At 37.2% G+C, this 19,442-nt stretch overlaps 1 protein-coding gene across 5 annotated transcripts in view; it reads right to left on the bottom strand.

Moving 5' to 3' along the window:
- LOC145937154 (transcription factor hamlet) overlaps window positions 1-19,442 on the bottom strand; it is a 169,897-nt gene that overhangs the window by 94,311 nt on the left and 56,144 nt on the right. The window contains exons 1-2 of one of the 5 annotated variants that reach the window (XM_083040041.1): window positions 17,120-17,476; window positions 14,798-16,748 (exon numbers count right to left, since the gene is read on the bottom strand). The exons of 3 other annotated variants lie outside the window; for them this stretch is intronic. In XM_083040041.1, the coding sequence (XP_082896167.1) occupies window positions 14,798-14,834 (37 nt within the window). In that variant the 5' untranslated portion in view covers window positions 14,835-16,748; window positions 17,120-17,476. Of the gene's footprint in view, window positions 1-14,797; window positions 16,759-17,119; window positions 17,477-19,442 lie in introns of those variants that run through there. One more of the 5 variants, XM_083040042.1, reaches the window with a different exon arrangement.

Below are 19,442 nucleotides of genomic sequence, written 5' to 3'. Positions count from 1 at the left end.
TGTGGTTCTTTGTCATTCTAAACCATTTTAAATATTACGCGATGCGTGGAGTCCCCCGAACCATCGGGATACCGGAGACAAAATATTCGGACTTGAGTCTCTGTCGCCCCATTATTATTAGCAACGCATGACACGTAACCTGAAGAAAAAAGAAAAAAAGTTGCATAATTAAAAGGTAAGGTTTCAGAATACACATTATTCGTTATTCGATCATTTCTATTGAAAATTAATATTAGCTATGTTTGAAAAAGATGATTAATAAAGTTAGAGAAATCGAGAAATAAATATTAATTGAAGAATCAAGAAAGAAGTCTTTGACCTCGCGCATAGATTCTTAGCATCCACTTTTTAACTCGCGTGAGATCTCGGAAGCTAATGAAGTTAGTACTCGAGATAGTACAAGCACACAAACTATGTAGATCAGAAGTGCTCTTGGAATCCGACGTATCTTTCATAAGCTACAGAAGCATCTCACGATGGGAAAAATGTTGTTCAAACTATTTTAACATACTATTTTAGCATATTATTATCAAAGAATGTACAATTATGTATTATGATTATATTAAGTGCTTGTCGATGAGATCAGTAATTATTTCTATGTGTTCTCTATATAAATCCACTTTCATAGCTTCCTAAATTAATTGAACGAGAGAGAATTGAACGGTTTTTTATCTTTATATTTGTTCCTATAACTGTAAAAACGATATCTCTGACACTACGATACCTAAACAAATGTTATATCGCTGCCGGACTCAGATCGTAAAATCGTGTCGTTATCGATAAATCTTTCAAATCTGTCTAAACACAATCTACATACGATCCTGCGCCAACAATTTTTTTCCAAAGCGACTGAAACTTGAGACTCTATCGCGACAACATCGCAACACGAACATCATTTCCCTAGACGCATCATTAACTCAAGGATAGATATTGATAAAAAAGTGTATTATCAACGAAAATATATGTAAATCCCTTGATTAAATTGTTCGATTACGAATATCCATTAAACTAAATCATCGCATAATCCTTTCCATCATATAATTGATTAGAATTCTCAAATTACAAGTTCAACAGAAGATTTTTATTATAAAAAACAAAATGTTCGATGATGTGAGAGAATACTAAAGCGTAAAGTGAAATATTCAAATGAACGCGACCCTCTTTCAAGCCCCGATATTCATTCTCGCCTTAATCGCAAGTTACGTGATTTAGCAAAAAAAGGGTAACAATCGCGCGGTTAAAAGAAAAGCCCCAGAGTGTGTATGTGTGTGGTCAGCTACTTTCCAATAAACGGCATCACGCGCGATTCTCTCTCGCGAGGCGGCGCGTAAATCACCTCTCAAGTCTCTCTCTCGCACCATGCAATGCAGGTGCGCAACGTGGTGCAGCCGACAACAACGTGGCAGTTCGCTAATGCGATAGACGTGCTGGAGAAGAGAGGGAGGAGGACGTCTCTCTCCTCCCCTTCGTTCCTTCTTCCTCATGTTAGGTGTATATGCGGGACTGGTCGGTTGCATGAAGAGCGCGCGCGAGAACTCTTTTCCCTCTTCCTCGACGTTGTCGCAACGTCGTCGGACTAGAAAGTGGCAGCGCGGGGGTCAACGGAGGTGTTCGCCGAAGGCGGCAAGAGAAAGAGAGAGGGAGAAAGAGGGAAAGAAAAAAAAGGAGGAAATCTCTGTAGAGCTAATTCGCGTGCGAGATAACACGCCGACCGAGTGTGGTGGTGTGCGCTATCGTCGAAATGGTCTCCGTCGAGTCACGGAGGGAGTCGGTCAGGGCAGGGAAAGGCCACTGTCGACTTATGCTAGAGGGTAAGTAAGATGATCTTATCGTGTCTTCTCTCTCTTTCTCTCTCTCTCTCTACCTTCTTCTCTGTCCCTTTCACCACCTAAGTTGTCCTTCTCTCCCTCGCGCCTTCTCTCGCCTCTTCTCCCACCCGCCCTGACGGTAACTACCTTTACGCCCTCTCACCCCTGATGACAATATCGCGTGGCCAGTGAGATAACCGTTCATGTCATTCCTACATCGACTTCTCGGTCCGACCATGAGCGGCACGAGCGGCACAAACGTCCACGTAGGGACACTTTTATGTTGCACGAGAGCCGAGTACACGCTCGCGAGTCCCGATTGTCATCGGGGAAATCTTAGCGCGCGCGTCTCAGGTTTATACGTCGATCGATGGAGGCACGAAAACCGGGGGCTTATTAAATTACGCGACACACGGGAGCCAGTCGATCTTACTCTTAGTTACCCCCGATTACGCTTTCTTTTTCTTTCTATGTTTGAAATTGCACGAGCATGATTTCGCTTAAAATATCATGACAGACAAGATCGATCGTGCGATTGATTAGGCAGACAAGTGGCACAAAATATATGCGAATGTTGAGATCGGCGTTGCAACGTTACGAGATATTTGTTTGTCGTTCTTCTTCAATACAAGGCGTCAACCTGATTCCGAAATTTCTAGCCCAGTTCGGTTCGAATTGTCACAAGCGAGGAAAACGTTGACGGGCTTAAGTAGTCGATGCTGATTCGTGGTGGAATAACGTTGCGAGAAATAAGACTCGTAAAACAACACCAGACACGCGAGCCACACCAAAGGGTCGAGTCTCCCTTCTAACTTGAAGACACTCGTTCTTACAACACTTTGCCTTTCGTCTTTCCCATTTAGGCAAATGCTTTTATCGTATATCAATTCACCGACGAACGCGTACAAAAGTTTACGATGATAACAAAAGTGCCTGAATTTACGTAGATAAAAATAAACAAGCGTAATGTTTTTATTTAGAATATATATATTAATGGAAAGGGAATTGAGCACCGAGCCTGTGTCCAAGATCTGTGAGAGAGAAAGATAGTGACTATCAATCGTCCACAATGCGCAGACACGGATGGTTTTTCGATCATCATAGGCTGTGTTCCGATTTCTCACCCGGGTGCACCTGAACACCTAGAGAGCGTTCCGATTCCCCTTAAATACTCCTGCCGTACTCTCAACTGAAACGTTCAAATTATCACTTTATCCACCCGGGAGAGTGAAAAAGTCATCCGGCTCCATGAGCCAGGTGATTTGGGTGATGATGACGTATAAAGACAATTTAAAAACATATTTGGAAACTTTTTGTTAGACTCCGCCCATTCACCCATTCACCCCATTATAACCCGTCAGGTGGAGAATCGGAACACAGCGATAGAGGGAAGTGTTATATTATTGTTAACATTACTCTTGCCAAACTAACAGTAGGTAACCATTGCAACGATAACTGCGTATGCGTATTGTGCGCTATTGGAAGTCATTATACCTTTCTCTCTCGCACCAATATTAGACGCACAGACTTGTTTCACAGAAGATATAGACAATTCTTCTTCCATATATATATATATATATATATATATATATATATATATATATATGTTCTAAATGCTTTTATTAGCTATCTTAAGAAGATATACAACACCAATAACGATTAGAATACATTTAAATTAATACTCCTAACCTAACCTAATATATCTAACCTAATATACCTATATATTCTATTGGAAACTTGATATAAAGAAGATAACATTAGATGTTATTGTATATTGTCACGATTTAGATATAACTAGAGAAACTATGCCTTACTGATGATTTTGCGATCCTTAAAATGCATCAGTAAAATTTTGTAATCACGAATCCACGACCCATTCAAACTTATATACTATCTCTAATTTTGTGACTTTTCCTCGAAGCGTACCGCAAAAGCTATCGACGAATAATTGCGCTGTCTATTAATATTCCTGGAGACAGAGAGCCAAGGCGAAAGAGATACTCATTCGAGCGTAAGATAAAACGACGAGGATCGTCGTTTAACGATCTCTGCGACCTCATGCGTGGACACGCGTGCTCATCCGCCACGGTTCTCTTCGGCTCTTTTCTTCTTTCCTCTCTGTTGTCCGTCCGCGTCGCCCTCGAGACTCGTTTCTTCATGGCCCTCCTCGATGTACGAGAGAGGCGTACCGGGAATCGGGCGGGATAAAGAAGAACTTCGGGATTTAATAACCTCGTCAACAATAATGCACGCTGACACGATGCATTACGCGCATCCATTAGCGCGACGCGACATGGCCGCGGCGTGTCATCGGCGCGTCGTCGTCGATGCTAATTCTCCGGCCATTATCGACACCATTATCGCTGCAGAAGCCAACGTGCAGAGGCTAACTTCTCCGCAGACTCGATTCCGGAGTGTGACATCTCTTTATGAGTCGCGACGCGACATGAAATAACGTCGGCCAAGAAACTTCAGCCTTATTCCGTCTTCTCTCTTTTGTCTCTTTTACATTCATTGTTTTTCTCCCTTCCATCTCCAGAGGAATTATGTAGAAGAAAATTGCGGATTCTAATTCTTCTTCTCTTAGATAAAAAAAATTGCGATCATGGTTATTAATTTATTGGGTTGTTCGGAAAGTCATTTCGTTTTTTTCACATATAAAGTATGTGAAAAAAACGAAATGACTTTCTGAACAACCCAATATTAATTTTCCTATTTTTAATCATATTATCTAAAAATTTATAATGCCATTAAGGCTCCTGGTACCTTGAAGAATAGTTTTCGGCGTTTTTTTAGAAATGTATTAAAGAGATCTTAAGTGTTATTTTATGCAAATATGTTTTTATTTAGAAATGGCATCTAAGAAATCTCAACGTGTTATTTCTCGCCTTTGACGTCACGATTCCAATATGGCCGCGGTGAGCGCCCAGGAGCCTTAAACATTACTTTATCATACGTTTTATTTTAAAATATAGGTAGGCACACATTTTTGTTGTTGTTTTTAGAGATGTAAAAGTTGAATTTCTATGTGTAAAGATAAACTGTTTTGCAAATTTGCGAAATTTTACTTGTAGGTTTACCGAGATGACGTAGAGCTGCCTGCGTTACCGCTCACAGGCAATTTCACGACTCAATAGCGCAGAGTACAGCCCTTATTCAGGGGCCGCGCACATTAATTACTATCTAAAGCCAGCTTTAGACAAAGTGTATTTATTCGGCAAATACATCTCAAAATAAAATATCGTATAAAAATTGAATGTACGTGACGATTTCCTAAACAAGATATTCAACAAATATTTATCTGGCCAAAATGTACTATAATAACCATTTATAATGTATTTAGTACTATATGTATTTAGTATTATAATGTATATTTATAATATATATAGTTAACGTATTTAACGATTCAATACAAAATTCATCGCTTAAAGTCTCTTTTGACGATTTATAATTTGCCACAAAATTTAAGACAGAGTTTTTTTTACAAATTTTGTGTGTCATCTAATATAAAAAACATTTAAACACCTAAAATATATATCAAAGTATATATCAAGATACATGTATGCATTAAAATATGTGATTCATAAAATAGAATTCTACTTTGAATTTTGCAAATTATATATTGTCTAAAAAGGCCTTAATATAAGATAAACATACATGAATGTTATAAATTTATATTTTTGAAGATATGAATTAAAATGAGCTCATTATTAGTATTACTTAAAAAATGTATATTTTTTGTTCGCACAAGAATCCATTGATATCTGAATATATAAACGAAGCATTAACTACCGATTAGGACGAGGGGGAGTCTGATATTTGCGGTGAGGGGGCACTCCATGAACTTCGTTTGAATTCGGTTACGCCTGATAATGTTCGGGCTAATATACATATAGATGAGAGGAACAACTGATTTTTACGGTAAGGGGAGAGTATATGAACTTCGGGCAGTTCCGTCAACGTGGTTGACCAATCACGTTGACGGTAGTTGACGGAACCGAAGTTCATATACTCTCCCCTTTCCGCAAAAATCATATACCCTTCTCAAAAGGTTCCGTCTATATATTCAGATGTCAATGCGTGAATCAGTCTTGTTCAGAAATTAATTTATCTTAGAACTTAATGCCTTATATTCAAATCTGTCCATTATTTAACGATGCTGGCAGATTTTATGCAACTTTACACAATGCCAGTTCCATTTTGCATCCGTATTCTTATTTTCCCCCCTTTTCTTCGAATAATCGTATCCGAACGTGAGACGTGGGATTACCGAGCGCCGATTGGCAGAATTCGCGAGGCAAATCGCGACGCCGAGCTTTAACGCGCGTGTATATTTGTCAAACAATCGACCATTGTGGAGGGAAAGATCTCGATGCAGGAGAGGTGGGACGGATGTCTAATTAGATGATTAATTGTTTAATTGCGGAGTTACGGGTAACAATAGCGCCTTATCGTCTAGTGCGTGTCCCCCATAGCAACACTTGCCCGTTATGTTGTCTGGATTAATGCTTTGGGGATATATCTTGATTCAAATTTATTGAGGCAAACACGATCGTTTAGCATCTAAAACTATACAGGTTACAAGATTGCACACTTGTAAGACTAGCTGTGCGAAAAAATCGATTTAATCATCTTATTATTATAATTTATAGCATTGCACACTAATGTAAAATGCATCATCTCTATACATCATCTTTATATTTTGTACGCGATAAGTATATAAATTTTATATAATTATATAATAATTTTATTTTATTATATTGTACAATTTTATATATATTTTATTATTTTATAATTATTATATAATTATAATTGTTTTCATAATTATATAATATTTGTGTCAAATGACAAAATTGATAAATAGAGAAACGTGATAAGTATAAAGCTGACAATATTTATCTTCGTAACAAGAAGATAAATTATTTTTTATCTTAATACAAGAAAAAGAACTTATATTTAAAATTGCTGCATCTTCCTTCCAAAATGTGTAAATAAATTCATGAAATTACACACATTGATAAGTTAGACTGTGTGCAGCATATTATTTCGGAAATACTACCACACGAGATTGATTATGAACGTTCAGTGTTGAAAGCGTGTATAATACACATGTAGCAGTAGATCCGGCAGCCTCGGTTTGTGCATATTTGTCCGTCATGCCTGATTGGATACATTTGTTTCTAACCCAACTGATTGCATTCCCCGCCGGAAATGGTAAAACAAATGATAAACGAAGGCGAAACGAACGATTAATTGATGACTACAAATGCGCGAAGTGGAAAGAGATCCGAGAGATATAGAGATCTGCAAGAGAATATTGACAAACTTTTCAAGGAAGCGGGAAACTTTTAAGAAAAGCGTAAAAAAAGAGGAAATGCAAGACGCGTAGGAATGATTGTTCCAAGTTTCTGTTATCGGATTTTGCATAACCGCACTCGGTTTTTCGAGGAAGCATTGTTGTTGATGTTTCCAGCCCGCGTCGCTTGAATCGATCACGTCCGGCTCGCCAATGAGTGTTTGAACTACTCTTTCAGAAGTGACGTCACATTAAATTAGAGTTTGATATCGATACCGGTGCGCGAGATTTGACGAACCCTCAACAGACGGTTTATGTTTAGGCAACAGTTTCGCCTGCGTCAGCATTTAATTTTTATATTCAAGATACCGGAATCTCTATCAAATCATATAATTGACATTAATGAAAAATAAGAAAAATATCTAAGTCGTTTAATTATAAAATTTTTTTTATTATTTATTTATTCCACAATTTTTTGCAAATATTTTGATATTTATTATCGAATAGTTATATAATGATTATAATACAATTTTAGTCAAATTTATTCTCTCCCTCTCTTTCTCTCTATAGAAAAATTTTATATCATGTAATTAAAAATCTAAAAAAGTAAATATTATCTCAATTATTTTCTAGAAAAAGATGCCAATAAATTTATAGTCATAATCTATAGATATAATTCATCTTCTGAAATAGATTTAGAGTGATTCAAATATAGAACTTGAAAGATGGTTTCTTCTTTACAAACATTCATACTTTATTAAATATTATCATTTTATTATATAATTCTCTGTGAATTCGTGCGAGAAATTTTTTATTCAGACGACTTTCTTGATACGTAGAAAAAATTATCGACTTGGCAAGATATTACGGTACCAAAATCCCATTTTGAGAACGAAAAAAATGCATCATTATCTCATTATATATCGATTTTACGAGGCGATCGGCTCTCAATCGGGCTATTCCCGTTAGTAGTTCGCTTAAGTATTATTAACACCAGATCGTGTCGTAAAACGTGAGTACATGAGCTGCCTGACGTGCCTGTCACACACGACACAACACGAACCGCGATAAACTATTTAGAAGCCTGCAATACATACACACACATACACACAAACGCGGTTGCCAATTAAAAACCGCAACAGCGAAACGAAACGGGAGACAATCTGTGATCTGGCATGAGTGATATATATTACGCGCAGTAATTCTTAACCATGCTACATGCGGTGGTTTTTTTTAATCCAAACTGTCTCTTGCATAATGATAACACATTTGGAAGGACATGGATATTTTTTTGAATCTCGAAAATATATGAAAGTTAGAGAAGAAAGAGAAAAATCTTTGAGAACCAAGTAAACAAGTGTTGTAGAGAGCAGGGGAGGTTTCTGTGCCATTAATGTTGCTATTAATATGCTTTAAATATATAGAATTATTCCACGACAGAGAGAGAGAGAGAGAGAGAGAGAGAGAGAGAGAAGCACGCAAAGCTCGAACAATTCAGAGTTGGCAGGTCGAAGCTTCAGTTTTTATTGGCTTTCCTCTCCGCCTCTCCAATCTGATTTATTTTTTCTTCCTCTCTCTCTCCGCTGTGGTCACTTCGTCTTCGATACGTTCGTCGCATACGTCGATATAATACGCCGTAAAAGTTCGTCCGTTGTAATAGAAAAGGGGAAGATATCGCATGCCCGTGACCAATTGATCGGCCGATCAATTGTTCCATCGTCCACAGCCTGCTCGATGCGAGAGACGACTTCGAAGTAATTCTCTCTCACCATTGCACATGTTTCTACATACAAAAATGCAGTAGGCAAACAGTTGAGATATCGTGTCACAGTGTATACTGCGGATACTGCGGCTCCACATCATTTATGTAGATGCGCAGAGATCTTCTACACCAAAAAAAAACATTGTATTCTCGAAGTAAGAGGATTGTATTCCATAAAATCCCCTACTTAACAGATATTTAGTGTTTCTCGAACCTCTTTTAAAAATAAAATATGTTCTTCTCACAAAAATTATGCGAACCGTTCATTTGGTGTTATATGATTAAACTATTGCAGCAATAACATATATGGTTATTATAGTGTTAAAATTTACAGTACAGTGCAGTATTTGTCACTGAATGGTTTTTAGTTTAGTAGAAGATGAAATTGATAAGTGGCTTAAAAAAGAAGACTGAAGCGACTTAAAAAAGTATCCACAAAAAAGTAAAAATGTAACACAACCTAATTTAATCATTCAGGACTCAAATACCTCATGTTCAATTGTATGTATTATGTATGTATGCTTTTTTATGATCATTCTTTGTCTATCTGTTGTAAAATAATGTACTTCTATGTTAATTTAAAAATAAATCCCATTTCGCTTACATTTTTATAAATTAGGAATATTAGGAATAGGAGGATACTAATCTTCAGAGAATTCTCTCTTAAAATAAAAGGATCCTTTTGGCGCCTATTTTAGAATAGGATATTTTATTGTAAAAATAAGTGGGAAATTCTTAAAATAAGAATACCATTTTTTCAGCGCTTTTATTAAACACAACTGCCAAATGATTTAAAGACGTTGGAGACCAATAACGTTTCACAAATTTCAGAAGCTTGCGAAATTTCACATAAATTAGCCGATAGTAGGTTGTAATATTAAACCCAAGAACTAGTTATCGATTAGTGATTGGGAGACCAAAGTTCTCTTTTGAAGAATTAATCACCGATTAATTGCTGACCATTTCTTTTTATAATTGATCAGCATGCGTCAATTTAGCTAGATACATTCTCTTTTATCAGGTCGCATACATTATTAAGCTGGAGAAAGAAAACTTTCAAATATATTAAACATTTTGCACATTTTTAAGACGTATGCGAACAATCATATCGCAAAAGAAGACATCCTCAATTGAGCCGGTCTAAGGAGCAGCGTAAGAAGACAGTAAGAAGAAAAAGAAGAGAGATGGAATTCGCAGTAGCTAGAATCTCCCTCAGGACGAGAATGGACTGACCTACCTTAGGATCATCCGATCTATTCATACATCTCATTCAAGTCGTACTCTCTCTCAGGATGCGAGACAAAAGCGGCGATGAAACAGAACTCCCACCCCTCTTATACTCCTCCCACGTACTCCGTGCGTTGTGTTTCTTTGGCTTTGTCTCCTCTCGGATACGACTTCCGGTGCCGCGCGGTTAGATGCGACTCTCAATGGGATGATGATGCGTCTTTCAAATCCACCGCAGTAGGTGGATTCCGCGATTATTCCTGCGGCCTGACGAATAAGATAAAGAGATGAGGGGGTATCTCTTTCTCTTTCCGCTTTCTATCAGTTTCAGGAGTTTCCCGTTTGTCTCGCGAGCACAATGCGCATCAAGAGACGCTCAAACGAGACGAATGTCAAATTTATAATACACGTGTCATTTTTGATATGTGTAATACGTGTATAATTTTTTGTTAATGTCAAAAAATAAAAAGATAGAAATTATTTTAGGAAATGTAGATTTACACTTTTCGCAAGAGATAATTCTGTTTATATGGACTTTATGAAAGATGTATACTGCATTTCTCTCTACTTGTCACTTGTCGAATCTAGCCTAGCGGCGCCCTAACAGCGGGAGAAAGCCGAGGTTAATAATAAAGTCCGCGCAGCAACATGCCAGAAATAAATGCGTGTCAATGGTTCATGTTCACTCTTGAAGCGGATTCTCAACATATTTCTCTATACGGTACGCATGTCATTGTTTTTTTCTTTCTGCGTTTTGAGAAAATATATATCAGTATATCCACATTCGTTGAAAATTTGCCCCGCCGCGGCATTCATGATACAACAATAAATTAACGCCGACGCGGACGGAATCTTTTGTACGCCGAGCTGCGATGCTGCATTGTTAACCAGCGCACAAAGGGAGATCGATTTGCACTTTTGTCGGACACGCTCGTGCGCGCGCGTTGACGTATCCAATATTTACTTCCTTCCCAAAATTTCATTTCTCCAACGCTGAGGGAATAGCGTCGATTTAAATTTTCGACGGATATACATCTCTTTAATGTCAAGTGTGTTAAACTTGGAATAAAGTTTGCGATAAATAATCTTAAGAAAGTATCAGCAAAAGCTTTAGCTTCATTTGCAAAATGCAATTTAAGAAATAATTATAGTTATTATAATCTATAGTCATTTTTGTTACCAATTATATACGAGGTTATAATTATTATGTATAAGATTACTATTATTAACCAACATCATAGTAATAAAAATAGAACTTCAACTGTCAACTATAACACTGGTTAACAAAACAAAACTTTTATTTGTTTAGTTACCAAGGAGTTTGAGTGTTTGAGCGAATTGAAGGTATTTTGGAGATGCTGAATCCAAAAATGACAACAATTTTGCCGAATTGGCTTTAATTTTTTAAATAATGAGTGTTCCATAAAAAAATGCAAAAAATGTAATGGTCAGACGTAGTCTATCTCCAAATCATATGGAAACTGTCTCAAATCATCAAAAAGTATATATATATATATGAAATACCTAATGGCGTTGTATTCAGTAAAATGACATAAAAATAAAGTAAACTGATACAAATAACCACAATTAATGCATAGAAAAATAAAATTAATTGCAAACGGGCTAATTAAGAGCCGAGCGCGGAAATCGGTGCGCAAGTGTTTAAATAATAAGCATGCGTTGTTTGAATTTTCAATCCTTTATTCAGAACGTTTCAGTCCCATCGGATTGGACCCTCTTCGGCATTCTAACAATAAGTCAATTTTGTCTGCGTCGACTTTCGGCAAATCATCCAACGGTTTTTTGCAGTCTGTCATTTCCCGATTTCAACCGTAAAATTGTAATTCTTGTCGGGTTGCAGATATTACGCACCATTGTTTTTTAGTCTGTTCGGACAAGATGCTTCTGGTCGCAAAGATCAATCCTAACATAGAGCATAGAAAAATGTTGTTTGTACGATTTTCTTTTATGTGGGTCATCAGGATCATGTTGAAGATAAAAACAAGTTAAAGAATAAAAAGACAGACCAAATTCTGCTGCATATGTCAGCAGCTACAGGTCGTATTGAGGTAAAATCGTAATTTGAGTATCCAAATCAATGACATATTCGGAATCAGTAACACAAAGTTACCCTAAAATCGATCTAATATAATTGACAATAAAATCAGTGTAATTAATTTTATGCAATTATAGTGCAAGCAAATGCCACACTTTTCTCAGTGCACGTTTGCGAAAAATTGTTACGGAAAATATTACGGAACGTAATGCAAATATTCTTTATATCGAGACTGGCAATTGGGGGCGGGACTTTGTTGCAACGAGGAGGTGGAATGGCGAAAGGAGACGAGCACCAGAGAGTGACTAGACAAGACAGGAGAAGAAAACATGGAAATATCGACGTTCCTGGTGCGCCAGCGCGAGGACCGCCTACTCTTCTTCTCTTCCTTGCCTCTGTCCTCGCTGTGTGACATATGACGGACAATGACACGTTCGCGACGCCGCAATCGAAAATTCGCGCCGCACGGTCGATCTCATCGACGGCCAATCGTGTCGCTGATTTACCTCGAGTGGCAGTTGTAAGGCTGATGGGCGACAACACAACGCTGTTATCGACGAAATTTTATATTCTCGCATATAGTCGTATAGCTTCTGCCGAAAGCTCGATGATTCGAAGGCAAAAGATATTACGCAGTTTTCGACCGAGTTAATTAATAAATTTTTCCGTAAAATAAAATGTCTAGGTCTAGGTTAGATTGCTCGTGAGAATAATATAGTCAAAATTATACTCTTCAATATCAGATAATTTTAGTCATCGCGATAATTGGTGCGACTGAAAGCAATCGTACAAGAATTGTTACAGTGCTTCCTCTTCAATCATAATGTCAAAAAGGAACTAATTGCAGTTATCGAAAAAAAATTAAATGCATTTTGTATCGTACGCAACGTTTGTAAAAAATAAAAATAAAAATAAAACCTGTCGAACAATCGCGGGTGGTATCGCCGGAGTCTCGACTTGGCTAAGACACAAGCTCGTTTTGCAACGACGACGAAGTCTTGAAAATGAGTTTTATATAGTACCCCTCATGCCATGGGGGGAGGGGGGTATATATATGCTTTTATTGCCTCGTTAAATAAGTTCCGCGGAAAGACTCGTAATGTCTTCCGTTCTAGTACAGCAGTTTCCAGGAGCGCGATGGAATCAAGTTTCATTTCTGATTCCCTTTATCGATCGCGAGGATTCACAAACAAAGCATGCATTGCTAAATTGATAAGATTGACAAATCTTTATTTTTATATTAATTTTTTAATGATCTCGAATGACTTTTTTAAAACTAACTTACGCAAAAATTGATTTAATTAATTGTTCTCTCACATTACATTATGAAAAAAAGTATATTATTAATTTATGTAACAGAAAATATATTTTACGTTGAGTAATTTTACATTTTATATAGCAGGAGAGGAAAGATTAAATATGAAAAAAGCAAAGAGTCGATCGAAAAAATAAAATTATAAAATATTGTTTTAAAAAACAAAAAATATCATTAAAAATATATGCAATAACAATCACTCTTTTACCCATAACAAAGAAATGTGTCAATACACTGTACGCGACGCATCAATTAACGTAAAAAAAAAAATTAAAATTTGCGATATATTTCTGGAAAGCGTTCTAAATGCTCCTTCGTCAAGCAATTTTTAACGGTAATTACAATCTCCTCGCATACATTTTTGTCCATCCGTATTTCTCAGCGTATAATTAAAATTATAAAGCTCTATACACGCGCGTGACGCGGTAAACATATATGTAGATAAATTATGTTCGAGCACATAAGTGTGTAACTCAAAATAAAATATTATAAAATTACATTGTTTTTATTTTTATTCCTCTTTTTTTGCATTTTCATCAAATCTCTTTATGGTTTAAAATAATCACCGATTAATTTATCCCATGTATTATACTTTAAAATATCAATAATTTAAAAGTTTATGCAAAAATAGATAAATAAATGGTATTTTGAGAATGTAAGATTCAAAAATTTTAAACTTTTAATTAAAAGAAAATGCATATTTGTATGATTTGATGAAGCTTTTTAAAAATAGAATTAAAAAGTAAAAATCATGATTTTAGTTTTACATACTTTACATATCTTTCTGATATATATATATATATATATATATATATATATATATACAGGGTGTTAAAAAATTAGATCGATAAATTTTGAAGGGAAATAGAAGACTTCAAAATAAACATTTTTTGTTAATATTATTTTTCTCTACAATGTGTTATTTTAATACTACATAGTATGAAATAGGGGAGTTTATGACTTAAACAATAAACCAACACATAAGTGGAAAAATTAAGTTGCATCTTAATCTTGAACAAAACACAGAACAAATATATGAAAATGATTCACTCTTTTGACAGTAAATGTTTCAAAATTGCTCCATTAACTTCAATACACAAAAAGGTGACAAACTCAAAATTCACAAACCCATATCTCATACCATATGTAGTATTAAAACTAAACGTAGAGAAAATTAGTATTAACAAAAAAATGTTTATTTCAAAGTCTTCTTTTTTCCCTTCAAAGTTTGTCGGTTTAATTTTGTACATCCTGCTTTTTAAATCAGCTTTTAAATATCTACTGAATGTGTTGACATGTTGTTAACAATGATGAATGAAAAGTCACTACTCACCCTGTGCCAGTCTCCTTGCCACCGGCTTGGATCTCATCGCTGTACGACGGGTGGCGGACTCGAAAACAAAACACTAACTGTAAGAACGTCGCTGACGGTCCTCCGAGCCATGCGAGTGTTTACGCACCGGTTTATTATCCTGTCGATCAGAGTTTACACTGTCCACCCCTCTCCCACCCTCTCTCGATCGGATCCCGAATCGCGACGCGCGAGTTTGTTGTGCACTCACCACGATCGGACTCGCGGCGAAAGTGATCGGAGGATGATCGTCCCGGTACGACGTACGACAGAGGGGACACGCATACCGGACAGCCCACGACACCCGGTCGTGTCGCGAAAGAGGAGGTTATAGATCGGAACGAGATCGCGTCCTCTTCCGACGGCGGTGAAGAGAGTGGTAAAGTCTCCGATCGGTCTCCGTCCGGCTGGGATCCTGACGCACGTCGGATCTGTCCTCCGACACGGCGCGGAGGAGGCTTCTCCTGTCCTTCGCGTCCTCTCCTCCTTCTCCACCATCCCCTTCGGCTTCTTTCCCTCTCTCTCGCGGCGGAGAACGAACTCCCCCCGCGAGTCCTCCACCTCTTCTTCCTCCCTCCGTTCTCCCCCTAGCTTACGCCACCTCCGTCGCTTACATCTCCTGCTCTTCCACCCTCTTCTGCCTCCTCTTCATGTCGCTACCACTACCAGTGTCCGCGACATCCACTACCACCACCGACGACGACGACGACGACGACGACGATGAGGAGGACGATGACGACGACGACGACGACGCTTCCTCCTCCTCCACCGCTTTCTCCTGGCCTGCCCCACCTGCGAAGTCGACCTGGTGGCTTCCCCACCACGTAGGCGACCCAGCTCCGCTGTCCACCAATGATCAGCGGCTGTCTCTCCTCCGCGGTGCACACGGCGGCTCTTTTACGGCGACCTCTCGCCTCTCTTCGCTCCTCCGGGCTTCTGTCCTACCTGCGTCTCTCTGTCGGCCGGTTATACATTTCTCGTCGGAGGCGGAAGACGCCCCGCTCGCTCGACTCCTCGTATATCTCGCGCTTGTCAATAACGAGACGTACCTCGGATGAGGTGCTCTCGATCGATATTTCTCGCGCAAAACTACTTGGCGTAGCCTCTCCCATTCATGCTTTCCGATAATTGTCTTGATTTCCCTCCTGGAACCTCCCCTTCAGGGCATGAATGAAAACGTAACTTGTTATTCGGAATCGATGGTATTCCGCTTAGACGTTTGAATTAGTAGCATGATTGTAATTTTATGTCCTATTTTGGAGTTTCTTCCAAAACTCTAAAGAGAGAATATAGTATCCAGTAGCCTGGATTCTTTTCTTCAATTTGTTGATCTGATCGATATTAGATTAATTTGTGTAGATATTCGTAGATATTGCGTATATTATTGATAGACAGATTAACTCTTGATAGTTAGTGGAGATATTATTATTATGTACGCTTTTTTTCAATGTAAAGTATTATTTAAAATTTAAAGTATTATATATCATCGTTCGATTTCACAATGTCCGTGTAGTGTCCAATTTCGTTGCATCTCTTCTTACGTCTGCTCGAAGCGAGCGACAGCATCCGTTGAGAACAGGTGTTCGCTCTCTCTCTCAAGCCGCTCTTCTCATTTGCTGACGATGCTGATTACCGATCGCCTTCGTGTCCAGCCGCTATCGCTGCTGCCGATTGCTGACGTGTAGTCTGTACTGGCTCCCGAAGTATTCACCACGTGCACAGATTATAAACATTCTTGTTCGATAAAGCTCTATCGCGTAGCTATATCGTAGCCAATATATTCGTGTCTCGAACCGCTACGTCCGACGAATCTCATCGACAATTCGATAAATCGCGATAGATCGTAATTGTTTGTCTACGAAAAATACACACAATACAAATATTTTGTATTTTCGTAAGTTTTGTTGAAGAGTTCTCCCTCTTACCACGTATGCTATAATTGGGACAAAATATATTTATGACAATGAAAAATACTCACGCTTATATCACATATCACAAGCAAGTTTTTTTGTTATATATTAAATTTATTTATAAAAACTATGTTGAGCTAATTTACAAAGTGCAATTTTGCAAATTGTTTCATATATGACGATTATTTCAAATTAAGTTAATATTAATTCCGCATTGCATATAATTTAATCAACAGTCATCGTTCTTATTTATGCAAGCAAACACGCTTCAGTAGCGACATGACACTCAAAGAACTAAAGATCATATAAATCTTGGTGTATTTAAGATAGATAATAGAAAACTAAAGTAGGTATATATGAAAATCAAATGTAAAATATTTCGTTATTTTCTTACATATAATTCTTTATGTTCTGAGTCATTCTTGCAATTGTTACATAATTTACACGTGGTTGCACATATAAGGGCTGCCACGTTGTCTGCGAACACGTGGCAGCGGTATCGATTGATAGACCAGTCGAAAATGTTGTATTTACTTCGTTTATGGTGGCGCGAAAACGCGAAACACTGCTTGTATATATAATTTACGGCGCGCGCGTGTTAATTCACCCTGTCGAGCGAATTTCGATGTCATCTGCTGTCGGTTAAAGCGACATTATCCATCAATCGCGCAAAACGCACGTTTGAATAGTCGGGAAAGATCGGAGAAAACTAAGCAAAACGCGACGACGACGACGACGACGACGTCGAACCTCGAACGGGCAACTCGCTTCACGTCAGCACTTCGACTTTGCATTTCTGGGTGCGTTTGCTCGACTAAGCGTCCCTCCTCTCCGTCTTCGTCGCACCTGAACGCGACCTCCGACCCCACGAACGCTCTTGTTCGGCGCGAAACGCGCCCGCGCACCCTTCCGGGCGCAGCTCCGCCCTGCTCCTTCGTTCTTTCGGACCCAGGATCGGCTGCTTCTCTCATCTCATTTTTTTCTCTATTTCCTTCCGCTTAAGGGGATCTCTCGCGACTGTCTATTCTACCGACAAATTACTATTTTCGTACTTTTAGTCTTTCGTCGCATTAATTTGAAAAAATTAAAACTGCTTCTCTACGATTGCAATACATATAATACATCAACGATCCCCAGGAAACTCCGATTTCATATGAAAAACGAGAAATAATTACGAAATTACAGTTTTCTTTATCTACATTTATCTCAATATGGCGTCTCGAATTGGAGACGAGTTATCAACTCATCATAATCTGTGCTTTATATAAAAAATATACATTTTGTGCGAATATAAAAACAAGTTTCCTGGGATTAAAGTACACGAAAGAAAGCACTGTTATCCTCTAAATCTAGATAGAAAGTCTAATATAAAAGTATAGTTTGTATTACGATTCATGCGTATGTGTGCGTGCGTTGTAGGTATAGTAAAGCGAAAAACAGCAATACATATTTACGTTCAAACCTAAAATAGTATTAAACGTAGCAAAAAGTCACTCCATATGTGTAATGTATACATAGATTTCTAATACATGTTTGACCTGGGATAATTGATAAATGGAATTCAAAATGTCAGTAATTATTCTTCGATAGTCAGTCGGTAATTACCGATAATTTTAATTTCAAAATAAGGGCGCTACTATTTTGTCGGAGTTCGCCGTTTGCTGAGGGATCCCCTTAATCCCATCCAATTCATTAGTGGAGATTCGAGAAATCTCAACTTGTTCCGATGAAAAATAACTCATCATTTAAGAAAATTATCTGTGTTTCGATTTATCACCCAAGATATAAGTACAACATACAACTGTATTGTATAAATTTACACACTGGAAAAATTGTATTCTCATCGTAAGAATCTCCCATTTATTTTTAGAATACTTTGTTTTAAAATAGGCACCAAAAAGATCCTCTTAAGAGGGGAATTCTCTAAGGATTAGTATCAGATATTCTTAATTTATAGAAATGTAGACAAAATGGAATTTATAATTAGATTAATAAAAGAGTGCATTATTTTACGGCATACAGGCAAAGAAGAACCATGAAGAAAACATAGATATAGTACATTTAGATCGAACGTATGAGGCACGAAATCTGGATCCTAAATGATTAAATAAGATTATGTTACACGTTACTTATTTGTGAATTTTTCTCTTAACTTGCTCGAGTCTTCTTTTTCGAGCCACTTATTAACTTCATTCATTTTTCTAATAAACTAAAACTATATATTCAGTGATAAACTATACACTACACTGTAAATTGTAATACCATATAACTACATATATACGTTGTTGCAACAATATAACCATGTAACGCCAAATGAATGGTTTGCATAACTTTTGTTATTAACAAAAAATATATTTTTTAGTTTTAGAGGATGTTTTATGAATACTTAAAGGAATGAATCTGTTAAAAGTTAAAAGGGCTTTTATAGTATAGAGTTTTCTTATATTTTGAGAGTATAATTTTTCAGTGTAACTTTAGAAGAAATATACATATATGTCAATATTATTTTTATATTTTTTAATATATAACATTCTCTCTTTGAAAATTATGTAGTATATCAATTTTTTTCAAATAATTCAACATATATAATGTACTAAAAATCCTTTTGTATAATAATGTAGTATTTGATGATATTTCACATAAATGTAGGTAATCTAATCACATAAATACATTAAAACGGTATTAAGCCTGCCTTTTCGTAAAATAATACGATTATC

The sequence above is a fragment of the Prenolepis imparis genome, unplaced genomic scaffold (assembly GCF_030444845.1).
Source record: "Prenolepis imparis isolate NDT839.2.m4 unplaced genomic scaffold, iyPreImpa1.0 SCAF_6, whole genome shotgun sequence".
Lineage (NCBI taxonomy): Eukaryota > Metazoa > Arthropoda > Insecta > Hymenoptera > Formicidae > Prenolepis > Prenolepis imparis.
The sequence above is the reverse complement of the archived record's forward strand: the minus strand, read 5'-3'. Positions and strand labels throughout refer to the sequence as shown.